The sequence below is a fragment of the Urocitellus parryii genome, chromosome 1, assembly GCF_045843805.1.
Source record: "Urocitellus parryii isolate mUroPar1 chromosome 1, mUroPar1.hap1, whole genome shotgun sequence".
In the NCBI taxonomy this organism is placed as follows: domain Eukaryota; kingdom Metazoa; phylum Chordata; class Mammalia; order Rodentia; family Sciuridae; genus Urocitellus; species Urocitellus parryii.
The window spans coordinates 131,429,190-131,457,181 of record NC_135531.1 but is presented as its reverse complement, the minus strand read 5'-3'; the positions used below and the strand labels follow the sequence as shown (position 1 = coordinate 131,457,181).

The 27,992-nt window shown below is 44.7% G+C and overlaps 1 protein-coding gene across 1 annotated transcript in view; it reads left to right on the top strand.

Annotated features, from left to right (window-relative positions):
* Positions 1-14,638: 14,638 nt before the first annotated feature.
* Positions 14,639-27,992, top strand: part of Gfpt2 (glutamine--fructose-6-phosphate transaminase 2) — a 51,672-nt gene continuing 38,318 nt past the window's right edge. The window contains exon 1 of the mRNA XM_026412296.2: positions 14,639-14,725. Coding sequence (XP_026268081.1) covers positions 14,719-14,725 — 7 coding nt within the window. The 5' untranslated portion in view covers positions 14,639-14,718. The remainder of the gene's footprint in view (positions 14,726-27,992) is intronic.

The following is a 27,992-nucleotide window of genomic DNA, read 5'->3' as shown; positions in this document are numbered from 1 at the left end:
GTTATGTGAACCAATAAATCCATTTTTGATTTGCACTAGTTTGAGGCTTTTTTTCTTCCAGTGGCAAGCCATCAAGATAAGCTCAAATGACTCTACTTCTAGGCACAGTGGGTGGCTTCTTCCACTGGCTCCTTATCTGTAGTACTTTGCATGACAGTATTTACACTTGTCTTCCAGCTTGACCTTGAGCTGTCAAAGGCAAGGATGGAGGTTGATTCATCATTGTCCTTCAGCACAAGTCTGGGTGCCCAATCAGCTGAGGAAGTGCTTGAATGAATTTTTTTTCCCTGGGTGGGAAAGGAAGCCACGTGAGAAGTTTCCTAAACAAACCCTTATCCTTGCCATTGGTGTTGCATACTGCCCGTTGACTCCCCCCACCCAACCCCACACATACCCTCAGTACTGTTTGAAAGGAAGAATGTGGAAGGAAGCTTCTGTCTGCCTCTACAGCCTCTCCCAGTCTGAGCCCACCTCAGACATTCAGACATTTAGTGACTGGTGAACACTGTGAATAAGACCAGCCTCTTCCCCCTTTCCCCTCTGGAGACCCTTTCACCTCTCATTCCAGGCCATTCAGGGTTGAATTTCAGTCCCTGGCTTCAGAATAGACCCATAACTGGGAACATGAGTTTACTCCTCACTCTTCACCCAGGTGGATTACTGTATAGATCCTCTCCACCTATAGGAGACACCTGCTTGAGCCCCAAGACCACTCAGAGGTAGTCTAAGAAGGAGATAGAAGGAAACAGTAGAGACAAAGGGAAGACATTGTTTGAGCCCCTAGATTTACTTAGAGTAAATAGAAAAATTTTTTCTTTTCTTTTCTTTTCTTTTTTTTCTTTTTTTTTTTTTTTGCTTAAGCCATTTTGAGGTGAGTTCCTGTCCCAGGAGCTAAGCAGAAACCTGAGGTCAGTGCCTCATGAGACTACAGGCTGAATTCAGAGTATGGGGGACAGGAGGAGCATGGGGGCAAGGGTCCATCTTCATGAGCCTTTGAGGTCTCCTGGTCACGCAGATTTGCTAGTTAACAAATTAGGAATAGTGTCACATCCCAAATTACCTTCAGACAGTCAGAGGTTGAAGGCAGCTGGTGTAAAGTCACATAATAGCCAGGAAGGATCCAGGGTCCCCAGAATGGGCAATCACTTTGTATTAGGATCAGTGGGAGCTAAGACAGTGTTAGTGTGTCCCTTTCAGGAAATCAGGGTCTCTGCTCTGAGTCTATCTGAGGCACTTGGATGTATCAGGCTAGAGAGCTGCGAAACTGGATGATGGCTTGTTGTCAATTATTTTTGTACACAAAATAAAAGACCTATGAGAAGGTCCAAAGCATTTTACTCCACAGACTGAAATCATGACCTGCGGTAATTTCGCACCTTTGGAGGACATAGAGTCCCTTGTTCTCCCTGCCTTGGCTTCTCCACCAAGGATAGACTAGTCAATCTGACTGGTGCCAAGAAGCCCATGGATCTTGATTAGCAGGTTGGGGTGGGCTGGGGAGGAGCAGGGATCATGGAGAACATCTGGTAGTGGGAGAGGACACCTGGGCCCATTATACCTAACTGGGTGCTGTCACTTCACTAAGCCTGTAAGGGCTCCAGGACTCAGAGACCTAAATCTACTTGAATCTCTGGGTCAACCTGAGACTCTGCTCATGCCTCCCCAGCTCTTCAGAGGGCCTGAGTCTGAGGACTGCCACAGACCACTCAGCAGGCAAAACAGGAGGACCATGCTACTCCTCCCAAGCATTGGACCAGCCTTTTTGCTTCCAAGTGTACCATGGACAAGAAACCTTCCCTTTTGATTTCTTTTTCTGGGAGAGGAATAATGAAAACGTTACAAAGTGATTGGAGTGTTGGTTGCACAATTCTATTAACACATTGAATTAACGATTAAATTACATACTTCATTTTCTAGCTTTGTTGTGTACATTTGTAGCATACCACATAATGTTTTGGTAGATATACACTGTGAAATGATTATCACAATCAATCTAATTAACATGTTCACTCACCTCCCATAGTTATTGGTGCATTTTTTTTTTTTGTAGTGAGAATATTTAAGATGTACTCTCTTGGCAAATTTCAAGCATGTGATATGGTATTATTAACTATAATCATCATGCTGTATGTTAGATTTCCAGAACTTATTCCTCCTATATAACTGAAACTTTGTGCCCTTTGACTACCATCTCCCCATTTGGTACACTTTAACTGAATGAATTGTATGATAAGTGAATGATATCTCAGTAAACCTACTAAAAAGAAAACAAAAGCACATTGTGGATGATGCAACACATGACTCTAGTGGCCTGTTTTAGTCAGTTTTTTTTTTTTTTTCTGCTATGACCAAAAGAACTGACAGGAACAATTTTAGAAGAAAAAAATGTTATTTGGGGGCTCATGGTTTCAGAGGTCTTAGTCCATAGATGGCTAACTCTATTGCTCTGGGCTTAAGGTGAGGCAAAAAATTATACAATTATACAAAAAATTATACAAGAGTATGGCAGAGGAAAACAGCTCAAAGAGAAAGAGAGCTTCCCTTACCAGGGACAAAATATAAATTCCAAAGGCATGCCCCTCCCCCAGTGACTCACCTCCTCCAGCCACACCCTATCTGCTTACAGTTATCACCCAGTTAATCTCTAGGGTAATAACCCCTATCAGTGGATTAATGCACTGCTTAGGTTAAAACTGCAATGACTCAATCATTTATTTCATCTCTGAACTTTCTTGCTTTGTCTTACACGTGAACTTTGGAGGGACACCTTACATCTAAACTGTACTTAACAATATAGTCTGTGCAGTCATTCCAGTCTCAGGCCTGTATGACATTTCCCTGTGGGTAAGTTCCATTCTTCATGTAACCAATCCCCTACTGATGGACCTTGACTATTTTCAATATTTGTTAAGTATAAATAGCATTAGGTGAACCTAGAATACTTGCTCAGTTGTTCCTTCTCTCATTGGAATAATGTAGAATCAGAAGGTATACATCTAAAGTCTTTTATATACATGACCAAATTTCTCTTCAGAAAGTTGTATCCATTGAAAAAAAATTTTTCCATTTTCTTGGGCAATGTGGGAAAGGACCTGACATCTCTGTTTTATGGAAGAGGAGAGTGCCTACCTGAGGCTGCAGAGGGTACAAGGCTCCACCCTGACCAGTCCAACTCCAGGGTCAGCTCTCTCTGTGCCCTTGTATTGGCTTCCTTGCCTTGTACTGGCATTTTCATCTGTCCCTTGTCTTTAATCTGTTGGCTTCTGGCCCAGGGCATGCTGCTTTCCAGTAGGACATGGTGCCCACACAGTCTCAGTGCCTGCTCCTGAGCCAGGCAGGAAACAGGCATCATTGGGAGCCCAGTTATGTAGGCCTTGCAGGGTGGAAAAACACTTGTCACAATCAGACCATCCCAAGTGGGAAGAAAACAAATGACATAGGGGAAGTTGTAAAATGTTTTTTTTTTTATGAATAATATGCTTTAAAAGTCTCAGAGACATGCCTGCCATGTCTTGTATTCTGATTGTATTCTTGTATTCTGCCATGTTTTGTATTCTGATTTGAGCCTGAAAAGTTTTCTGCAATTTCTATTTATTTATTTACTTACTGACTGATTTATTTATTGCAGTACTAGGGATCAAACCTAGGGCCTCATATAGAATAAGCAAGTGCTTTACCACTGAGCTACACTGCTAGCCTAGTCTTTGAGGACTAGGGTTACAGCTCAGTGGCAGAGTATTTGCCTAACATGCCCAAAGCCCTCCCTGGTTTTGATCTCTAGGAGTGCAAAAAAGAAAAAAGATAAAAAAGATATTTTTGAGATGATTAAGGAATATGAAGTAAATGTTAGATAATATTAACATATTTTTGTTAGTTCTGTTTGGTGTGATGCTGGTATTGTGGTCACCAGAATCTTTATTTGTAAAGCAAATTATATCAGGATTTGTTCAAGCAAAACCAAACAAAACAAAAGTTGAAGGGATAGATGAAGTAAGATTGGTTAAATATTGATGATTGGCTTTGGGGATAAGTAGGAGAATGTTCTTCAGACTATTTTTGAGCATGTTTGAAATTTTTCATAATAAACCATTGATATGTATGTTCATGTGTATGTATGTGTGTGTATCTATCAGCTAAGATGAAAAAGATTTTCTAAAGATAATATTGTTAAGGAAAGGAAGTTGAAACATGCACACTCCCGTTTCAGTTTATGAGAAGGGGAAGATGGTTTTTGTAGACAGGTCAAGTTATTTCAGAATATAATCAAAATATTATCACGTCAGCAGAAGGTGGAAGCCTGGCTTTATTGTCATCTTTGTCTTGTCTACAAAGATGTTTTCCCTTCAAAAGCATCAAGCTATTTAGAAAAAAAAAAATTCTCCATCCCTAGCAGCAGGCCCCTTACTGGTGTAAAATGGACAGAATGAACATCCAAGCAAGTGCTCGTGCCTTCTCTGGCAACTGGTTTCCCAGGACACTGTGAGCATGAGATCCTCTCTGTCAGCATTTTATGGGAGATTGAAGTTAACAGTCACCTCACAGGTTAAATAAGCAAGTGGCAGTGCTTCCAGCAACCCATGAGGCACCTCAAGGGATTTCACAGAGATCTGTACTTGGAGAGCCACATCATGGGCCCTGCACAGGGTGGTGAACATCAAGGTGATGGATGCCTAAGTGACTGGATAGGCCACCTGGAAGACACCCCTCCCCTAACACTTCCAAGCCCAGAGAAGCAAAGGGCAAACAGTATGATAATCCCTAGGGTCAACAATCAACCTCACCAACTAAACCAAGGCCCCCATCCAAGAAAGGAACAAAAAGCTTGAGACATCCAGGCATGTATGGTTACAGGCAGATTGGACTGAGGCACTCAGGTCTGCTTTCCTTTGTTTTATCCTTTCTTTCAGATTCTCTCCACTTGAGGTCAAAGAGAAACCCCACAAGCTTAAAAGCCTAATCTTATATTCTGACTCCTTAGCAACTTCATGGGAAAGACAACCCCTCTTTTCTGGGGTCCAGCAAAACTTCTCCGAGATGGCACTTACTGCTTCCTCTTGACCTGATGTAGATTCTTTGTCCAACCCAGAGCATATCTCTGCATTCAAATGTGGTGCACTGGCATCTAGGTCTGGGTCATGTGTCCATCCCAGCAGCTAGTGGACCCAACCAAGCCCATGTGATCCAACAGCCTTTGAGCAGAAAAAGGGGTGATTCCACAGAGAAAATCCAGGGTGCTATCTCCAGAAGGGAGGGAACAGGTTTCTATGTTTCCTCTGCCTATTGGTCACTAGAAGGCACCATTGCCTCTATGCCTAGTAAACCCCAGGCCGTCCTACCACATCAGTAAGGCTGGAGAGGTCTCACATCCAGTTGCCTCAATAAACATGGTAACAAATTGATAAAACACGCAGGTTTAGCTCTAGTCATTCTCAGTGCCTAGTCCATGAACTTAGGCTGGATGACCCTTGTTCAGGATGCCCATCATTGTCTTGTCTTTGTGGCTTCCTAGAATCAACCCTTCTCTACTGTCTGATGGAGGAACACCAAAATGGTCCTAGTCCCAAGATTCACATCTCTATCCCAGCCCTGGACTCTATGAATTACCGTCACATGATTCTGCTAGACTGAACAACTTGGAGGGGACAAAGGTATGGTTTAGATGTGATTTGTCCCCTAAGGATTTTTATACTGGAAGCTTGATTCCCAGTGTGGTGACATTAATAAGTGTTAGGACCTTAAAAGGTAGGGACTAGTAGGTCATTGAGGGCACTGCCCTTGGAAGGGATTAAGGTAGTTCTCAAGAGAAGGTTGTTATTTAAAAAAGAGAGAGAGAGACTGAGAGACTGGCCTCTCCCCACCCCATGGCTTCCATATTTCAAGGTGATCTCTTCCTCTTGCACACATTCTGGTCATTGTGATGGCATCCACCATGAAGTGACGCATCTGGAGGTGGTTATCAACAAAGGTAGTACAATGCTGCTCAGATTTTCATTCTCAAAACTATAAGCTAAAGAAACCTCTATTCTTTACATGTCAATCAGCACCAGATACCTCTTTTTTTTAATATTTATTTTTTAGTTGTAGTTGGACACAATAACTTTATTTCACTTATTTATTTTTATGTGGTGCTGAGGATCAAACCCAGGGTCTCTCACATGCAAGGTGAGCACTCTACCACTGAGCCACAACCCCAACACCCGCCCCCCCAAGATACTTTTTATAGCAATAGAAAACGAATAAATGCAGGCATTCACCTCCAAACTCAGAAAAAAAAAAAAACTTCTTCCTCCATCCCCAGGAATCTGTAAGACATCAGCAATATATGGAATAGCTGATCCAGCCACCTCTGAGGCCAGGTAGGAAACCCAGATGAGTAAGAAAATCCAGTACCTAGTCTAAGAGTGAGGATGGGGTGACCATAGGGGCAGGCCCCTTTAAGACGCAGCCACACTCACTACTAGACAAATATTTCCCAGGATTGGCAGTTCTTCTCAATGGTCATGAGAAACTAGGAGTCAGGAGACAGCTTGGGACTCTTCTTAATCTTGTTTTGCAGATAAAAATGCAAGGAAGTAAAAATGCATGATCAGGGTCTGTGCAAAAATCAAGTGACAGCTAGAGTGATCAATTATAATTGCTTGCTCAGGACTAGGGAGTTCCCTGGAACATGGGAATTTCAGTGCTAAACCAGGACAGCCCTGGACAAAGTTAGACAGCTGGTCCCTCTCAGTTACACCCGAGACAGGGTGTAATTGAGAAACATTTCTTGAATAGAGTGTTCAAGGTTAAGGGGATACCCAGCATGACCTCTTCTAGATCCAAAGAGGCCAGATCTGGGGACAGCAGCTGTGGGACAGGCCACTAGACAGATAGTGATGGTGATCAAGGAGGAGTGAGGGCTAGTGGCTAAGGCAGGCAGAGTTCTTTGGGCGAAACTCAGTCCCCACTTGAGGTAGGTAAATACTCTGATCTTACCCCCTTTTCTCTCCAGACCTCCTGCAGGGTGTTCTCACTAGCCAAAGTCAATCAAAAGCAAGAGTGCCTGAGATCTCCTCGTGAAGCCAGCTGTGGTGAGTGGATAAAGAATGTTATCTTCAAGGGTACAGGGTAAACACTTAGCACAAAGGCAAAATCAAGGTCAAGAGATCCAAAAGCAGACCCTTTCAGAAAAATGCTAACTCATCAAGGCAGGGTCTACTTAACCACTAGTCCTCACTCCTCCCTGATCAGCATGGTGGCTTGAGTGAGTGACACAGATTCCTCTTGCCTACATCATAGCATCCCTCATAGAGGATGTGGTCTGGGAAGCATTGAATCTCTCATACTGGGGCCCCTGGACAGGGTCATTCTCATCTCCAGAGCACATATGCATCATTCTATTAAAAGCATGCAGACCTGTTTTTTGTTTGTTTGTTTTGTTTTGTTTTGTTTGATGATCACAGTACCCCCTGTGCAATTAGTCCATCCCATTTCTCTGGTATGCTTCTAGAGTATTCTGGAGGGCTCTGGAGGCCAGGCCTCCTGTGGACCTTGCTGGTTTCCAGAGACTATTTCTCTAGGTTTCCCATTGAGTGAGTGAGCCCTTTACTTACTGCCAATAGCCTCCAGAGTCTATGCCAGCCTCATACAGCCAAGAAGCAGACTACTGCAGCCTTTTTCTACTAAATTCCTTGGCTATCCCAGGGCTGAGCATTTCCATTAAAGCAAAGGTCAGCAAACCAGGACCCACCACACCACATATTGCCCCATGGCCTCGTCTTTGCTTGCCCAGACAGCTAGTGGTTTTCATATTTTAAAGGGATTGTGAAAAAGATATCAAACAACAATAATAAGCTACTTACCTAATGGATTCTCTCTCGTCTTGCTTTGCTGGGTCAAGCCCTGGGCCAAGCTCCTCACCATATCCCTCTCTGTCAGGGTTCCTTCCCCTCTGATTTTACCAGGGAAATGCCCTAAAAAGAGGCCATGATGGGGCAGGCCAGACCAGTGTGCACTGTTATTGCTTCCTTCCAGCTCTTCAGAGCACCCTTTTAGGAAATGCCTGTTTATACAATGGGCAGATCAATTAACATGAAATATCTACCTTTGAATTATTACAAAAGATGCTCTTGAGTTCTTTTCCCTGTCTCTGCTCATTGGCTAGAACCATCCCCCCCACCTTTTTTTGGGTACAAATAAGACCCTTAAATGGGGCACATGATCCCTGTCTCCACATTCCCCACTGCTCCCTGTTGTCTTCTTTCTACCCTTTGCCTTCCTTCTTTCAATCACCTGTTTGCACCCTGTGGGCATCTGGTCCTCACAAAGTATAGAGGTTTCAGCAGTCACCGAATGCTTACTTCCTGTGCCTGACATGCTTCTTCCCACCCCTGGGCCTTTGTATATGTCTTTCCTGCCTGAAATGCTCTTCTGACCTCATTTGCTAGTTGGATTCTTTCACAACTTACAAAATTCAGTTAGATTTGGAACCCTACCCTGTGTGTGTGTGTGTGTGTGTGTGTGTGTGTGTGTGTGTTTGTGTAAGCCTGCAAGACTATAAGTTCCTCTAGGATGGAAACTGGGTTGGTTTCCTCTAGCACAGGACAGGGAAATGGGAGTATCAAGGACATTTCTCAGATATATGAACCATCATGCTTTACTTCGCCTAATGGTTCATGAATGTGAGGCTTCCCTCTACTCCTGCAGAGTCCCAAATATGTAATTTTTATTGTCCCTGAGGAGATTCTTTAACTGAAATAATCTAGGAGCTTGTTGAGGAGTGAGCCTAGGTTGTACCATGTAGGAGTGGAAAGACCAATCAGCTGTCTTAATCCATAAGACAAAATAACACAGACTGGGTGGCTTATAAACAACAGAATTTCTGTTCTGGAGACTGTGAAGTTTATGATCAAGGCACTGGCAGATTCAGTGTCTGGTAAAGACCATTCTCTGTCTCACAGATGGCACCTTCTCACTGTGTCCTCACATGGTAGAAGGGCAAGACAACACTCTAGGGCCTCTTTTATGAGGGCTCCAATCCCTTACAATCTTCCTTCATGACCTGATCACTTCACATATCACCACCCCACCTCTTATTCCTATAACCTTGGGGGTTAGGATTTCAATATATGAATTTTGGGAAGACCCAGGCATTCAGACCCTAGCACCAGCCCACTTGTCTTAGCTGGGAGCTGACAAGGATTGCAGACTGTGGTGTACCTGTCTCTGATCACCTCTGATTCACAGATTTCTACTCATCCTACACAGTCACCTGTCCTCTTCCCACCAAGCAGAGTGAAGGCCCAGCTTTTCCAGGAAGCAATGGTACCAGAGGTGCATTGGGTACACTGGTGTTGCTGGGCTTTCAGCAGGATTTGAAGTTCTTTCTAGATGGAGATCAAACTCCAGCCACAAAACAGTGTTACAGTATGACCAAATCATTTAAATAATGACTGTACATGCAGAGAATAACATTTGAAGGGGTGTACAAAGTTAACAGTGGCTAACCCTCTACTATTTCTGAAAATCAACACCTATTTCTCCTGTAAGAAAAAAGGTTCTAAAAATGTAGAATAGTCCCATTTTTTTTTTAAAAATTAACCTTGTCATAAAAGGATGTATGGATTCAACTTTGTGGCTGATCTTCTAAGTTTCCCAGGAAGAAAAAAGGTAAAACCAGCTGTTTTCTCCCAAGAGCTCTACAGAAGAGTCACCACTGTGCAGGCACAGACTGAGTTGAATGAGGCTGGGAAGCTTCTCTCTCACCTCGGTGTTGGGGTGAGGATTGGGGGGGGAGCCATTTGTGGGCCAAAGTCTGAGCTACATGACCCTCCCTTTGCCTATTGCCTAGTGAAGTTTCTAATTAGCCCTAGGTGAATCTTCTCACACACCCCACCATTGCTCTTAGGAAGGATTCCTGACTCAGTTTCCCACCCAATTCTCCATTTCTGGCTGTCCTTAAACAAGGGCCCCAGACCAGTCCCTCAGAACACTCCCTAACTTTTTTTAGCCCTACTCATCTGGCCATCCATCTCATTTCAGCCCCACAGGTAGAGTGGAGGATTGAGGAAGCCTTCCTGCTCCACTCCCAGGTCTGGCTTTAAGCCCTTCTGCACCTTGTTCCTTCCACTTTGAATCTAGCTGAGGGTCAGCCATCCTGAACCCACATATTCCACCCAAGTCTTCACACCTGGAACAACTCACTTGGAAAAGTTCAGGGGCAGATTCTGCCCTGGGCACCAAGAATCCTGCCCACTGCCACCCTGGGCACCACTCATAGGTCCTCCTAGAATCTTCCAAATATCTAGTGACCCAATGCAGGACTCCCAGCTGCAAGCCTCAGCACCTTGCATTCCCACCTCCCTGAACCCTTTATGGAAAGCCAAGGAGCCCTGTGCTCCATGGCCCTGGGCTGAAGGATCTCTGGGCAACACCAACAGTTACCTGGCATTTCTGCATGGGGATGGGTAGAGGGAGATCTGGAAGACAAAGTGACCATCCTTAGGTTGCCTTGTGGCCACAGCCCAGACAGATGCAGGCAGAGCTGGGGCAGGTGGAGAGTTGGAGACGAGACCCCTGATGACAACAAAAGAGTTGGCAAAAGTTCAGCCATGACCCCCAGCAAATGTTAGAGGTCAACCCTCACGATACCTTGGCCTCTGTAACTCTTCTCAGACCCTAGTGGAAATGTCAGAGGGACAATCAGCTTAATAGGGCCTATGCCTGGGGGGATAGCAGGCATATACCAAGTCCCCCAGCACAGCCATGGAACTTGGTTGGGCTGTTTGCTTTGGGAGCAGTAGGGAGGGAAGGAGGATAGAACAGGTCTCTGTTTGGGAAAAGCCAAACCAATGAGCAAATCTCCCAACCATAAAGAGATTTGAAAGACTTGTGTAGTGAAAAGGGCAGGCTGATGGCTGCAGACCCGGGAGGTTGGCATGGGAAAGGTGCTCCTAAAAAAAGAAACTAAACCAACTATGGAGCTCTTTCTGGGTACTGCACATCTGGGATCCACTGGGGATATGCTCTGTGCCCTGCTCCAGCTAGACCCCTTGGAACTCTGGCTCCAGTTTTACAAACTCACTCTCCTCCAAGCACAGATATGGGGCCAGGCTGGGAGAAGCATCTATGATCTGCGTCACACCCCTCCTCCAAAAGAGACCTCTTCCTGGTGTTTTAGTCAGCTTTCCTATTCCCCCACCGTGGTGATCAAAAATACCTGAAAATACAATTAAAGGAGGAAAAGTTTATTTAGGGGCTCACAGTTTCAGAGATCTCAGTCCACAGATGGCTGACTCCATTCCTCAGAGTATGAAATGAGGCAGAACATCATGGCAGAAATGTGTGATAGAGGAAAGAAACCCCCTGGAGACCTGGCACCAGGTAGCAGAGAGAGAGTTCTCCTCTCTGTGATAAAATACAAACCCCAAAGGCACACCCCCAATGACCCACTTCCTCCATCCACAGCCTACCTGCCTACAGTTACCACCCAGTTAATTCCTATCAGAGAAGTAATGCACTGATTAGGTTATAGCTCTCACAACCCAATAATTTTACCTCTAAACTTTCTTGAATTTTTTCACACAGGAGCTTTTGGGTGACACTCAATATCTAAACCGTAACAACTGGGCTCCCTGATCCAGATCAGTCCCCTCTTCCTGGGAAGAGTGCTTAATCTCACTAAGGAGCCCTGAGCTGCCTCAGGACAGGTTTCTGATACAGATGAGGTCAGGAAAGAGAGCTGCCTCCAGCCAGCAGGATTTCACAGGCTAGGGCCATCCGCTGCCTGCCTAACTACTGCCTTGTACTTCAGACACTAGTTCCAACAGATTGAAAGAATCAGATCTCTACCTGATTGCAAATGACAGAAGTCACTTCAGAATGCCTTGAGCAAAGATTAGAATTTGTTGAGCCTGTCTTTGTCCATTGTGTGTGGCTATAACAGAATGCGACATACTGGATAATTTATTAGCAATAGAAGCTTATTTGTCTCACAGTTCTGCAGGCTTGGAAGTGCAAGATCAAAAGGCTGCATCTAGGGAGGGCCTTCTTACTGTTTCATAGTGGAAAGCATCAGGTAGCAAAAAGCATAAGATAACAAACTGGCAGCCTCAAGCCAATTTGTAATTAGCTTTAATTCATTTTTGAGGGTGGAGACCTCATGGCTAATCACTTCTCAAAGATCCTAACTATGTTTCTGTGTGTGTGTGGGGGGGAGGGCTAAGAATAAAACCCAGGCCCTTACACATGCTAGGAAAGCGCTCTACCTCTTAGCCATATACCTTGCCCAAGATCCCACCTCTAACACTGTTGGGAATGTTTTCCAACACATGCTTTTGGGGGAATGTGTTTAAACCATGAAATTCCTCCTCCTCCTCCTCCTCTCCTCCTCCTCCTCTTCTTCTTCTTCTTTTTCTTTTTAGTTGTTGATAGACCTTTATTTTATGTATTTTATGCAGTGCTGAGAATCAAACCCAGTGCTTCACAAATGCTAGACAAGCACTTTATCATTGAGCTACAATCCTAGCCCTAAACCATGAAATTTTAATACTGAAAAGTCCCAGGGTATATTCTGGCTTCAGTCCTGACTGAATCCAGGATCCCCCCAAATGTGTATCTTTCTCTATTCTACAGGATCTGCTCTGCTCTGGATTGCTCAGAAAGCTTTCCACTCCAAGGTGACAAGAAGACCCCTAACCTCATCAGGCTATCCTGTCTCCAGCTGCATATCCAGAAGAGGATCAACTCATCTTTTCTGATGGTTTCTCCCATGTCTCTGAGCTTGGTGTCCAGAGCTCAGCATAGGCCACATGCTGATCCCTGAACCAACACTTAGGCCAGGAGCATCTAGTGGCTTCTTATTCAGGCCCAGGCCCCACCCTCCCAAAGGATTGTTAGGAGCTGGTCCCCAAAGCAGAAGGGAGGTTAGGTGGGCAGCTGCTACGGATGCCTCCATAGGGGCCACAGCTGTCATTCATGCCACTTCTCACTATGAAGATGGGAATCCCCAAGAAGGATGGAGAACAGATCTTAACTCTGCTGGGACCCAGGGGTCCTGGTGCCTTGGTGCAAGCAAAAGGCCTGATGACATCATCCTGTTTCCACCTCAGTTACAGACAGTGGAGGGCAATATGGTGTAGAGCATCCTGACCACCATACCTTAGTTCTGGCCCTCAGACATGGGACTTTTGCACATGCCTTTTTCCTCCCTTCTCTAGTCTGTTAACTTCCTTTGGTAACCTACCTTGACTCTCGACTGACCTGCACCAGCTTTAGCCCCAGTCCAGTCCCAGGCAGAGTCTGGCAACCCTCCCCAACCCTCGCCCAGCCCTCTCCCACCTGGAATTGTCCATCTGTGTGACAATTAATGAAGGGTCTCCTTCTCTGTCATTTTGTAAGTGCTAAGAGGGCATAGGCTGGATCTGTTCCATTAGTCAAGTCCCTAGCACAAGGACAGGCATGAGGTGGGTGCTTGGGAATGAATGAATGAATGAACAAATGAACAAACAAATGGGAACCTGGCATGGTAATGGGAAAGGGGTAAATGCTATGGTCATCAAATCAACTCTGCTATTTCCCACAAGCCATAAACACTTCATTCTTCTCTTTCTCCTTTTTTCCTAACCCTTCTGCAGAAGGATCTGTTTAGAATTTCAGGATTTTTTTTCTAAGTTAAAAAAAAATGCACATACAGATGGCTTCAAAGTACGCAAATATTGAGCCAGTTCTCGTGACCTTCCTCAGGAGACTAGGGGCCTGGAGTTCATTGGGGAGGGAAGGGGAGGCCGGAACCAAGACTAGGGAACGCCAGCCCGGTGACTCACAGACGGGTCATATTCAGGCTCCACGCCATTCTGGGACTGAGGGGGCCTATGACTCTCTGGCGGGCCAGCTGCAAGCAAGACAGCTCCAGAAGTGGGCAGCTTTCTGGGTCGTCCCCAGTTTTGCTTCCAACCTGAGGAATCCCTGCCTCCAAATTCTGGCGTCATGGTAAATCTCCGGTTAGGATTCTGCCACCGCTGTGGCCATCCAGTTTTAGTAAAGTCCTTTTCCATCTTCAAGTAGCACTGATTTTCTCCTCTTTCCCCTAAGGACAGTAATTCTTTCTTCTAGGGTGGGGGACCAGATTTATGTGTCTATCGTGAGCCCCTTTTTTCATACTCAGAAAAAATGTCTGGCACATACAAGGGTGTATACCAATAATAAGGGCCTAACGTAGGGATTTTCTTGTGCACATTTATTATGTCTGACCTTGTGCTGTGCCATACACAGACTGTTGGTATCCTCACCACGACCTGGGAGGTAGGTTCTATTGTTGTCCCCATTTTACAGATGAGGAAACTGAGGCATGGAGTGATAATTTCCTTGCCCAAATAATTTCCTTGCCCAAAGTCCCACGCCTAGGCAGTGGCTGACTTGAGGTCAGAACTCAGGCAGTTGGTGTACTCCAGCCCCGACGCCTTTGCATTACATTCGGGACTTGCGCCTGGGAACCGCCCTTCACCCGCTTCTCTGACTCTGGGGGGCCCTGTCCTTGCAGTTGTCAAGACAACCAGGGACCAATGGGGAACAGGCAGGCGGGCAGAGGCCCCGCCCCGGCCCTACCCCTCTCAAAGGGCTAGCTGTTATAAGCGCCAGAGGCCCAGCGGCGCGAGCTTGAGCCCGCGGAGCGCAAAGCGCACGGAGTGCACGGAGTAACCGGACCGCGCAGACAAGCAGATACCCCGAGGAGCAGTCACCATGTGCGGTAAGTGCAGCGTCGATCCGCGGACCCCTCCTCCAAGGCTCCTCAGCGCTTCCGCCAGAGAGCCAAGAGCAGGGACCCGGTGAGGGGCGCCTATCTGCCCTAGTGCTAGACCGTGGGGCTTTCATTGATCAGGCCTGCCTCATCCCACCCCCGGACCCACAAGAGGTGTCCCAGGGAGGTGTTAGGGGGATGCCCATCCTCGGTCTCCGACACTGTGAGAGGACCCAGGCCTGACCCATCCTCAGAGGGGAGGAAATCAGTCCGGTCCTGGGCCTGGAGCCCCCTCAACACAGAGGTGTCCCCACCCCATGTCCAGCGAGGGCGCTTTTCTCCACTTCTCCAGAGTCGCCCACAAAGGCGGCCACGCGCAAGCTCGAGCATCCTGGGAGCAGGGTGTCCAGCTCGTGTCTTAGCCCACCGCGCCCACCGAGGCCAGGAAACCCCACTGCCCGCTCCCAGTAGGCTCACCCCGGGGCATCCAGAGCAGCTTGGTGAGCTGGGGAGGGGCCTGCGCGTCTTTCTCGCAACCCGAAATGAACCTCTTGCCCCTAGAAGGGTGGATTCCGTGTTGACGTTTCTTTGCTGAAAAGAGCTCTCGGCAAGGCGGGGGAATGGCAGTAAAGACCCGCGAGCCTGTGCCCTAAACTAGGAGGAGTTCAGGGCATCTGGGCAGGGCTCCGGCTCCTGTGTCCAGATTTCCGCGGAGTCCCGAGCTGTCCCGCTGGGCATCCGGGCAGTGGGGAGGGCGGCCATGGCCCTGGGCTCACATCTGTAATTCCTTACTCTCCTGGCTGGGCCGCCTCCGCTGGCTGGCCGGGAGAGACGGGAACTTCTGCTGGGACAAAAGGTCACTGTACTTTCCCCCCCCCCCCACCTCCTCCTTGAGTAGGATTCAGTTACCCATTCCAGCCTCCTGTGGCTGGAGAACCTGGTGGAACTTTTGAAGCTATGAAAGGCGTCTCTCTGACTTTGCTGAGGGATGCAGGGTGGGGAGTGCCAGCGGTGAGCACTGGGCCAAGGTCTGTTCAGGCCTTGTATCCCAGGCCAGAGGAGGGGAAAACAAACGACTGATCAAGGTGCAGGCAGCTGGCTTTGAGAGAGAGCCTCACCTAGGTGGAGTAGGCATCAGTTTAGATTCCTGAAACTTCAGCCAAAATCTCAGCACTTCCAGACATTATTTGCAATGTGTAGGGCTGCCCTGGAGCGTTTTGCCGGGTAGAGATGAGGCAAAGGAGGCAGTTTTGCCAGATCCCCAAGCTCTTCAGGTTCCCAGCCCTCAGAGTAGTATTCAAGATACTGACTCATTGGTGATCTAAGAGCCAGACTTCCATAGGAGACTCTGACACTAGATAGGCTTCCCTTTCCTCTTCAGATGTCCCTTTGTCAACACACCCACCCACCCACCACCACCACTATCCTGCTTCCTACTTGTATCCCACTTTCTCCTATGTCTTTCTGTGTTTTGGGGGACTCTACCTCCGTCAAATCTAAAAAATCATAGTTTTTTAATGCTTTCTTAAAAGGAAATATATATATATATATATATATATATATATATATATATATAGAGAGAGAGAGAGAGAGAGAGAGAGAGAGAGAGAGAAGTAGAGCAAGAGACAGTCTCATCTTGGTGTTAATGTGTCTTAACATCTCTCTGACACTTGACAAACACCCTTTGACCAGAGGCAGCCATTCCATATTCAGAGCAGGCAGCAACAGCTGGCTGGAATTAAACATGTTGGTCTGCGTTTTTTCAAATTATAGTCCATGTATGTATGGCAAAGAATACTAGTTTTCCTTTCATGGTTTTCTTTTATAATGAATTCATTAAGTTTTTGAAAAACTAGTCAACTTTACAGGAAAATAGTATAGAAATTATTGTTCCATTGGCACAAGAATATCTTTCCATTGGCAAAGATTGTGAAAATGCTTCTGGAAAGAAACAAAATCTCTTCCCTTTACGTTGGGGGAAACTGAGGCCTGGAGAGGTCCATGCACATCTGTGTCTGAAGAGGAATTGTTTTAGGTCCTTTCTCTTGGCTATGCCTGTTACTGTCATTCAAAGCAGCCTCAGGTCTCAGATCTCCTGGACTGTTCCCTCAGGGATCAAGATCAAAGGCCCTTCCTTATCAATTAGTTGATGATCATGTTCAGATTATGTCTTTGTTGCTTTACCCACAGAAGACCAGGACCCGAAAGTACTGATCCTCCACAAACTGGACAGATGGCACTGCAAGTTTAGCTGAAATGACACTAGATACTCATGCCTGTTTTGTTGACATCTGAGAGTTGCTAGCATTTTGCTAACTTTTTTTTTCTTTGCCAATAAGAAGGTTACTATATTTTCTTCCCTCCCTCTTTTCCCTTCTCTCTTCATGAAGCCACTTGTAAATGACTGCTCATGGAGAGGGCCTGTATTTTCCAGGCCCTTAGGTTTTGAAGATCATGTTGGTGTGATTCCCCTTTCAAAGAAGGGGCAGGTGAGTTGGAAGGATAGTCTGGAGGCCTGTCACTGACCAGGGACTATATAACCCTGCCGGTAAATGCTGCCAGAGTGATAGTCCAAGGCCAAACCAGCCAGCTAGAAATCTTTTAGTTCCATTAAACATTTTTTTTAAATAGTTACCAATTTACAAAATTGGGAGAGTTCATTTAAGTAGGTCTTTTTTTTTTTAACTTCTCTTGTAAAAATCTAAGATGTGAAGATTTGAAGACAACCTGAGTCCTGAGTCCATATTTCAAAATAGTTCATAGGTGGACCCTTGAACTGGGCTCCAGCTTCCCAATTCTCCAACCCCCTCCCAGCTGCCGTAGTCACCCATGTGACCTGTTAGTTCCTAGCAGTCTGAGTTTAGGATGCTGGCACAGAAGACACAAGAAACTGACTTTCCCAGAAGGAAAGGGAGGACCTGGGGCAGTGCTCCAAGGATCCAGGATCAGGTATGATCTCTGCAGAGAGAAGAAGATAACAGGCATGGCAGGCTAGGGACACAGAATCACTCGAGTCTCTGCCTTCATGGTCACATCACCTTCTCTTCTACATCAAATCCCCTACCTCCCTCTTAAAAGGACACTTTTTATTGCTTTTAGGGCACTCAGATTATCCAGGATAATCTCCCATCTTAAGATCCTAACTTCCTCTCATCTATAAAGACCTTCTCCCATATAAGGCAGCCTTTACAGATTCTAGAGATTATGGCCTGATATTTTGAGGGACACTATTTATCTTGCTATAGTTGGATTGTCCTTTTAGGTGTCTTCCCCCTACCCCCACCCCAAGACAGTCTGTTATTGCAAAGCCCAGATGCTTGAGTCTTGGCCATGAGGACTTAGCCAAAAGTCCACCAGCATCCTCCTCCCATAAGTCCCACTGTTCCATCACTCTCAGACTGGACCCATAGTGTTCAGAAGGTGAGTGTGGATATCAGTTAAATACCCTGTTCTTTACTGGCATGATGCCACATACCCCATTGAACCAAACAGATTTAATAGTTTCTTTAAACATCAGTTATCACTTCATATAACTGTGGCATTCAATGCATCTTGCCATTTGTGGACATATTCTCTCTGTTTACCTCTTCCCTACAAGAAGTAGGCATAGTTTTTATTCCCCAGAATCAAGAGGGACCAGGGACACTCATAGACACAATTCATTTGCCTATACAGCAGTCCTTGCACTCATAAAGGGGACTTACCTCTTGTCTCAGCTGGAGTAGGGATCATTTACTGTGATAACTTGGGAAATGGAAATCCAAGGAGATTAAATGACTCAGGGAAGAGATTACCTTTTTTTTTTTCACCTACTTCTAACTCTTAAAAATCACATCATCAAATATGACACTCCTTTCCTCCTTGTAATGTTTCAGTTCATAGATGGCTTCCTCAAAAGGAAGTGTCCTCTTTATGAGCTTTGAAATTGATGAGGACACAGACTCTGGGGTCAGGTTGCTAGGCTTTATTCCTCTCTAAGCCTCAGTAACCTCACTGGCAGAAGAGAGTAAAACAGAGACCTCTACCCAGCAATGTGCTGATAGATGTTGAACAATAGCCTTTCTGGTTTGCCAGTTACTGGCGTCCAAATACTTCCCACCCCAACCATGGCTAGTGTCAGGCCATCAATGTGAGGCCCTTAAATTGAAGTTGGGAAGTGATAATCCACAGTGAGCTCTTGGGAACCAATGCTAGCAGCTCCAGCACATGGCAGCCCCCACTCATAGGACTGACATTGGCACTCTTGGATAAAGAATTTAGATTTAGCAGAGTCTGCACACAGCAGCAACTCCCTCACACTGGCTGTCTCCCTCTTCTCCCTACTCCTCTTCCTTCCAAACATTGTGTGCTTCCTCCATTGGTCAGTCATATCTATCAGGGGTTTCCCAACTTCAGAGAAACCTCTGGAAATTTTGTGATATAACATTAGTAAACAGTGTTTTTGTATTGTTTGGGAATTGAACCCAGGGATTCATGCATGCTTAGTCAGTGCTCTACCAAGAGGCTACATCCTCAGCTTCATTTTGAGACAGGGTCTTGCTAAATTGTTCAGCCTGTCTTCAAACTTTCTATCCTCCTGCCCCAGCCTCCCGAGTAGCTGGGATTACAGGCACACACCATCTTACCCAACAATAAGCAGTGCTTCCAAATGAAGGGATTAGCCAGGTGCAGTGGCATACACCTATAACCCCAGTGGCTCAGGAGCCTGAGACAGGAGGATCGCAACTTCAAAGCTAGCCTTAGCAATATAGCAAGGCCCTAAGCAACTCAGTGAGACCCTGACCCTAGATAAAATATTTTTTAAAAGGCTTGGAATGTGGCTCAATTAAGCCACATTCTGGGTTAAGCCCCTCTGGGTTTAATTCATGGTACCAAAAAAAAAAAAGGGATTATTTTTGTGTTTAATAAAATTAATTTATAAAGGGAGATTAACTGGAGTTTCTAATCAATATGGGAGAATTCTGAAGATGAATTCAGCGCAGGAGCAATTGGGCAATTTAATCTGATCACTTGCTTCTTTTTTTAGTTTTCAAAGGAAATATTTCTCACTGGGGAAAAAACAGTTTGGCTTCTTTTATAGCTGAATTTTGGCAATTTAAATAAAACTTCTATTTTTTTCTTAAAACTTATTTCTTTTAATAAAATTTAGAGTATAAGGCATTTCCTGATTTTTTTTTTTGGTGAAATCTTTAAATGACATGGACATCAGGAACTTTTCAAATAAAAATAGAAATGCCTTGTCTGTGTTCACTACAGGAAGCAGAGTCTACTGTTATCTGGTAAATTTATCTGGAGATAATTTTAACCCAGGGAGTCCCAAGGAGGCCTGGTGCTGGTTAAGATTAGAGGAGCCAAGTCCCCCTTCCTAGAGGAGTCAAGTCCCCCTGCTAACCCTGAGCCAGACACCAGATCCACTCATGAATGCTGATGTGGCCATTAGGCCCTTGTCCTTCTCTTTAAGAACTTTGACTGTGGGACCACGTTTCCATGAGACATTATACCTTTTCTCTCGAATCTTTAAGGAAGCAATAGGAATTATCATCCCCATCTCACTGATAAAGTGCCCTGTCCAGTCTACAAGAACAAGGACTGGATAGTAAGAGAGGACACAGCCTCCTCTGTAGCCCTCACCCTTGGCTTCCCGCACACCTGTGTGCCTTGCACAAGAGAATAAACCAACAACAGCACTTTTCTCTTTCTCCAGAATCATATGAGCATTCCTTAAGACAGAAACCCATTTGGCCAACTTTTATTCAGGCAAGGAGTAATACAGTTTGGGACTTAGACTAACATCTAATCTGCACTAGTTTCATGGTCTAAAAAGGTCATTCACTTCAATTCTGAGAAATAATGGATGATGGGAGAAAGAGAGACCTCAGTATGGGGAAGGTTCCAGCCTGGGTGGGTGGTGATATAGCTCCTATAGAACAAGTCCCTCCTTTGAGTGGGGTATAAGTTAGACCTCTGTCAATGTGGGATTGCTCGCTCTCACCCACAGGGTGGTTACTGTTTTTTATTGGGAAACTCATGCACAAAGAGATGTTGATATTTTTCAAAACAACATCAAATCGGGTTGTGAACCCCAACCTGTCCAATTGTGAAGTTGACTACCTTCCTTCATCATCCAGGCCCCAAACTACCCCTCCCCTTCACCCAAAGCATTCAGAGGATTGTAGAGAATATTCCAGGAGTTTAGAGCTCCTAGTTCTACTTAACAGCTGGGAATCCAGGGAGGATCACTTCCATGAGTTGGTCATTGTCATTACCTATCTCTTGGGGACTGAGACCTGGACCTGAGAGGCCCTTGCCTGTCCAGCCCTCCATAAGACCTTTGAACTCAAGTTCCTGACTGATTTCTCAAGCCTTGTACAGACAGTGCTAGAAGCCCCAGACTTCCAAGGTGCGTTAGAACCACTGGGCCATGGTCCCCTTTCAAAAAGCATATCAGGAGACCCTCTGTATTTATCTCTGTGTCTCTCTTTCTGGAATCTTTCCTCATTCACTTTCCTCATTAGTTCTAAAAGTGGATCCTTGAAAAGCTATTTGAGACCTCTGGGTTCCAGGGCAGGAGTGTGGGCATAGAGTGTGGCTGAGCTGGGGTAGTTGGGCCAGTGCAACCTCCCCCCTCTGCCAACCCCTCTCTCCCCGGCAGGCTTTTCTGCAAATCACCTTGGCTCTCTTACCTGTGGAGGAGTGCATGGCTCAAGGCTGTTTTTGCAGAGATTGCAGAGTGTTCTCTTTCTTTAAAAGGTCTCATGGACTCTGGATCTCAAGCTTTTCACTAAGTCTTCCATTTCCAGACCCTCCTCCCAGTCCAGCCCTTCTGAGTGCCCAGCTTCCATCATCTGGCTGCCTCTCCTACCACTCCTCCTGCCTTGGCATTTCACTTGATAAGACTGCTTCCAAATTCTTAGCCTGGTGCCTGTTCCCTATTGGTTCTACAAGGAAATTTCCAAGTGTAAGAAGAGGCACCTTGTGGATATTTCCTCCTTGATTTCTTTGGAAAGACTGAGAGAATCAGAAAGGGAAGGACTCTCCCTCAAAGTGGTTTACTACCCTGACCTCTTGGCTTATTTATAATCCAGTCATCTGTTGTTGACACCTCTCTTAAGTTATGGGCAACCTTGGGGTAGAGTCCAGTCAGGGGCAAGAAGTGAAAGTAGAAAATCACAGATGTCTTAAAAAACAGGATGGACAAACAAAAAGGGGAGTTCAGAGGAGAGAAGGACTGTTTTCATTTAGGGTGAGGGGGATAAAGAAGACATCTTGTGAGAATTGGCATGGAGGATCCAGGGGCAATTGCCACCTGCTCAGACACACCACAGAAATGGAACCTGTAGGTTGGGTACTGAAGAGGGGTGAGGGACTAAGAATGGGTCAGACTCATTGGAAGGAGAGGTGGATGCCAGGCTGAGGATAGCAGCTATGGGCCATGGCGGGAAGAGAAGGGGAAGGAGGAATGTAGTTGGAGCCTGGGTTGCTGTAGTTACTGAGGCCCTGCTGGGAAGGTGGCTGAACAGGAAAAGAAATGTGGAATGAGAGGCAGGAGTGTTCCAGGATGGGCTGGAGTTGGCAGGAAGCAAAGGAAGGGCATGTCTATCCAGTCGCACCTGGCCTGGACCCAGCCAGCTCTTCCATCTGCTTCCAGGTGGACATTTCCTGCAAGCCAGTGACCCTTTATTGGAGCTATTTTTCACCTCTTGGGATAAGATTCTGTGCTAATTTGGGGGTGGGAACGCAATGGTGATGAGCCCAGGGTTGCAATCAGGTAGACCAAGCTGTGAACTACTCAAGGGTTTGACCTTGGAACCTCAGATTGTCCGTTAACGTGAATCACAATCTCTCAGCACAGGATGTTGTGAGGATTCAACAGGATAAGATTTGGGAAAGACTGGCACACAGAAGTCTTTTTAAATGGTGGTGATGGTGGTTTATTCTCTACCTACTCAGCAGAATTCTGGAACCCTCTCTCAGGACCGGTTCTCATTCCAGTCCTAGGATCATCACTATGTGTGGAGGATAGGTGTAGAAATAATGTAGAGGGACATACGCCTAATGTTTGAGGGTCTTGGGGTTAACCCTGAACACTGGCACTCGGGACCTCAGCTCGGCCTACCCACCTCCCTAGGCTTTTTGTCCCATATAAGTTCCAGAAAACACATCTTCTCATGTATGACTGAGTGTGGCTGCATCTCAGCCCCAGCTCCAAGGCCACTGACTTTGGTCATCCCTACCCATTAATTTATTCATGCATTCATTTATTCAGCAACTATGTACTGAGCACTTAACCTGTGCTAGGGCTAGATACTGGGGATGCAGCAGTGGATAAGACAGATGTGTTCCCACCATGAAGGTTGTAATACAGTGGAAAATCAAAAGGACAAGAAAGCAAGTGCTGTATAAGAAATAAAAAGGGGAGGGGGAAAAGGCATGCATTAGGTCTCAGGGATAACCTATCAGCTGAAATCTGCAGAATGAGCCAAAGCAGCCTTTGTAAAGAGCCAACCCAACAGGAAGTCCCTTTCTACCGCTCAGCCCCTGGCCCCTCTGTCTGTAAGTTCCCTGACAACTTAAGAGGCCCCTGTACATCTGTGTCCTCTCTTGACCCACTCTGTCAAGACCATCAGCCCTTTGTTGCACCCAGCACAATGACAAGGCCCTCGTGGGCCAGAAAACTGTTTATGGAATGAAGTAAATCTTGCTCAAACCACAGCCAAATCATGCATTTGACTTAACCATTGTTTGTCCAGGCAAAATTCCCAGAAAAAAATAATGGCAAAATAGTACTACTTTCCCTTGTTTTTTTCTTAATGATAATTTCTCGTGGGATGACCATACACTGCAGGCACACCTGCATTTACAACAACAGCACTTTAAAAATAGGAAGCTCCTTGCTCCATTTTATCTGAATGTCTGCTTGCTATGCAGCAGGCACTTTTCGAAGTGGTTTATAAAAACACTTTAAATTGTCACATCAACATGGTGAGTAGATGTGCTGCCGTCACCCATTTTACCAATAAGAAAATTGAGTGACAGGGATTCAATGGTTTGCTCAAGGCCACACAGAAATCAAGGAACCCAGTTGGATTAGAGATCAGTAACTGGCTCTGGCCATGGTCTTCAGCCACCACCATCTCTGCGTCTTATTATAACTAGAGAATGGCAGGGAAAAGAAGGAGGCCAACCCAGGTGGCATGACCATGAATCTTTTTTTTTATGGATGGAAGGGTGTGCTCAGGTGGCCCTTTCTATCCTCTTTTGGCTGTTCACCTCCAGGTGAACAAGGCTGGGGAGCCACAGTGAAGTCCAGTTGGTTTGAGCCAGCTCAGAAGGTGGAGAGACAGGAGGGTCTGGTCAGGACATTTGAGGCCCTGTGGCGCTGCTCCCCGAGAAAGCCGAGCAAGGCAGAGTTTTGACCAGAAGTCAGGTGCCTCACCATCACTGTTCTTGTCTTTGCAAACTCTCAGCCCCCCTTACTGGGATGACTGTCCCCATCAGGAGATCAGGGTGAATCAGGGCTATGTCTCATTCTCACAATTCTTCTTGTTGATCCTTGTACCTTAGCTGGGACATCCCTCTTATGATAGAATGGAATATTTTCTTATTTAGATATTTTCTAACTATTTAGATAACAATCATGTACTTAACACTTACTCATATACTAGCACTGAGTTAAAAAGTATATTCTGGCATATGGCAAACCGTACAAAAAGGACACATGCAGTGGTAAAAGAAAGTTTCTGCCCCATATCCAGGGGCTTTTTCAAAGTTGAACACTGCCCCCTGGGTCTTGGGTCCCTTCCAGAAATACAGTTATCTCTTGGTATCAGCAGGAAATTGGTTTAAGGACCACTGAAAATACCAAAATTCACAGATGCATAAGTTTCTTATAAAATGGCACCATATTTGCATAGAACCTGTATACATCTTTCCATATACTTTGAATCATTTCTAGAGCCCTTATAAGACCTAATACCATGTAAATGCTATGTAAATTGTTACATTGTCTTGTTTAGAAATAATGACAAGGAAAAAAGTTTGTGCATGTTTAGTACAGATGCAAGTTATCTTCCAAATATTTTTGATCCGTAGATGCAATCAACCTTGGATAGAAGATATTTGGGGTAAAAAAAAAAATCCAGAAAATTCCAGAAAGCAAAATTTGGACTTTCAATGCACTGAGTACCATTTAGAGACCCTGAGAATGAAGTGGTGTGTAAGCATTGTATTAGGTACTATCAGTTATCTAGATAACTGAAAGATATTCTCTAGGTGACTGAAAGTATACAGGAGGAGACTGGAGATATAATTCAGTGACAGAACACTTGCCTAGCACATAGAAAGCCCTAGATTTGATTACCAGCACCATAATAAAATAAAATAAAATTTGGCTGGGGATGCATGCACAAGGCCCTGGGTGTCAATTCTCAGCACAGGTAAAAAGGAAGAAAGGAAGGAAGGAGGGAAGGAGGGGAAGAGGAGGATATGTGTAGGTTACATTCATGAAAGACTTCAACATCTTCAGATTTTGGTATCCTCAAGGAAACCTAGAATCAATCCCCTGTGGAAACCAAGGGAAAACTATACTCTATGAAGCTTCTTGCCCCACCCTGCATAATTTTACTTATATTCTGCAAGTTGCTTTTTTCACTTCATATCTTGGAGATTTCTATTGCTTTCCAATAGAGTGCACAGCTTTACCTCGTTCTCTGGGGGAAACTGCCTGCTGAAGTGTGCTCTGTGCATCTGCACTGGCCCTTACCAGGTTCCTGTTAAGTATCAGACTGACTCTAGTCTTTAGTGACCACAAACAACACTGCTGCTATTCTTTCACACAGACGTGTGTGTCTCTGCAAATATGTCTGTTGAATACATTTCTAGAAGTGCAACAGCTTTGGTCAGCATGTGGGTACATTTTTAATTTTGAGAGATTGCCAAATTGCATTCCAAAGAGGATACCCAAATTTAAATTCTCACTTACTGTCTAACTTTTCTCATTGTAACTTTTATTTATATATGGAAGGGATTCCAAAAGAGAATTGTTATTTTATTATCCTTTTTTGAATAATAAGAGCTGTTGATAATAAATATCATTATAAATGTTGTTTTAGTCACTTCAGTAGGAGTGCATAGAGAATCCAGCCAAGAAGATGAGCTGCACAAGGAAAAAGAAGGTGCTTAATTAATTAAAGAAATTACTGAATAGAGATTTCACATTGAAAATTAGATTTATTCCTTCTTGCATGAAGACCTTAAAAAATCACTCCTTGGCAGCCTCCCTCACTGTAGTCAATTTCCAAACTGTGCCCTAAGTGGCCACTGAGCCTCCTAGCTGTGTTTGAATAAAGCTGGTTCCAGAAGACAAACACCCTTTAATGGTCCCAGCCTACTAGGGACCTCTGGCACCCCCTGCACTCAGCTTGGAGGACATTGTGGATCTGAGGTGCCAAATAGAATGTACATTCCAGATATGTGGTCAGAAGTGACATGTGGCTTAGAAGAGGGGGATTGCAGAGGGAAAATGGCAAGATGAATCCAAAAGGCTTCATGTGAAAATAATCCAGATTTTAAATCTTTTCCTTTCTGGGCCTTTATGTCATCTGCAATGCACATCACTTCCTCTTAGTAAACTTAGGTATAACTCTGGAACATTCCCAGGATTGCTAGGAAAGTTTATTTTAAAAAGCCTCTAATGATTAAAAAAAAAAAAAAGACTCTAATGATGACCTACAGTAGTTTCCCTTTATCTGTGGGGGATGTGTTCTGAGAGTCCCAGTAGATACTGAAACTGTGGAGAGTACCAAACTCTATAATTTTAATGTCTTTTCCACTTCAAATAAGCAATTATACTGTATGGTTGCAGTTTGAGGTGCGACAGCAAAACTAGCATGAATTTCTTTTTCCTTCTTTGCAATTTCAGATTGTTACTATAGATCTTGGCAACCTCGGTGTATGATCTTTTTTCTTTTCTGATTCAGTCAAGAACTTCTACCTTTTCAGTTAAAGGAAGTACTTTATAGCTCCTCTCTGGCCAGCAATACTCTCGTACTTTGGGGCCGTTAGTAAGTAAAATAAGAGTCACTTGAACACAAGCACTGCAGTACTGTAGCAGTCTGTCCAATAATGCAGACAGCCACTAAGTGACTAATGGGTGGGGAGTATTTACAGCGTGGCCATACTGAACAAAGGGAAGGTTCACCTCCTGGGCAGGAGTGGTAAACCATCCTTAGAATGTCATACAATTTAAAACTTGTGAATTGTTCATTTCTGGAATTTTCCATTTAATATATTCAGAATGAGGTCATTGAAACCTCAGAAATCAAAATTCCAAATAAGGAATTCCAAATACTGCATTGAGTTGCTTCACCCTTCACCTAACTGTCTCCCATAGCTTTGTGCCCTTTTTTTGACTAGAATTTGACCATAGCACCCAGGGAACTTTCTCACTGTTGCAGAAAAATGAATGTTGGGAAGAATTTCACCTAAATATACATTGTGGAAATAGTTGCACAACTTTGTGAATACATTAAAAACCGTTGCATTGTATGCTTTAAAGAGATAATATTGTAAGATAATATTACATATTTATAATATATAAGTATATTTATATCTCAAGAAAGCTGTCAAAATTTGAATGTTGGGGCTGGGGTTGTAGCTCAGTGGTACAGTGCTTGCCTAGTATGTGTGCAGCACTGGGTTCAATTCTCAGCACCATACATAAATAAATAAAATAAAGGTCCATCAACAATTTTTTTTAAAAATGAAGGTTGATATTAAAAGATAACTGTCTTTTTTATAAAAATAAGGTGACAAAATTTATACAAGGGCTAGATGTCTTTTTGGTTTGACGTATAAGGTAAAAAATGTGAGCTCCTGGCATCATAAATGGTCAACAGCAGCCCTGCAGTAGCAGGATCTTCTTTGGAGGGACATCTCAGCCCCACAGGGAGGGAGGAGGGACCCAAATTGCACACACAGCCCTTATATTCAGCACCTCTCACCTGACCTGAGGTCAGCAGGGAAGATGAAAATAGCTTACCATCAAAATTGCCCTTGGCCACGTTAAAATAAAAAAAAAAATCTGTAACTGCTTAGAAAGTACATTGTGCATTATTTTTATATCCAAACCTCATACCTTAATACGTGGGTGCAAATATATCTCATGTACAATAATGTACAGTTTTTAAGAATGCTAAATATAATTTAAGTACTGTAAATTTTATGGCCTATTTTTTGACCAAGTATATGCAGATGAATTTTAGTAAGTTAAATGTTG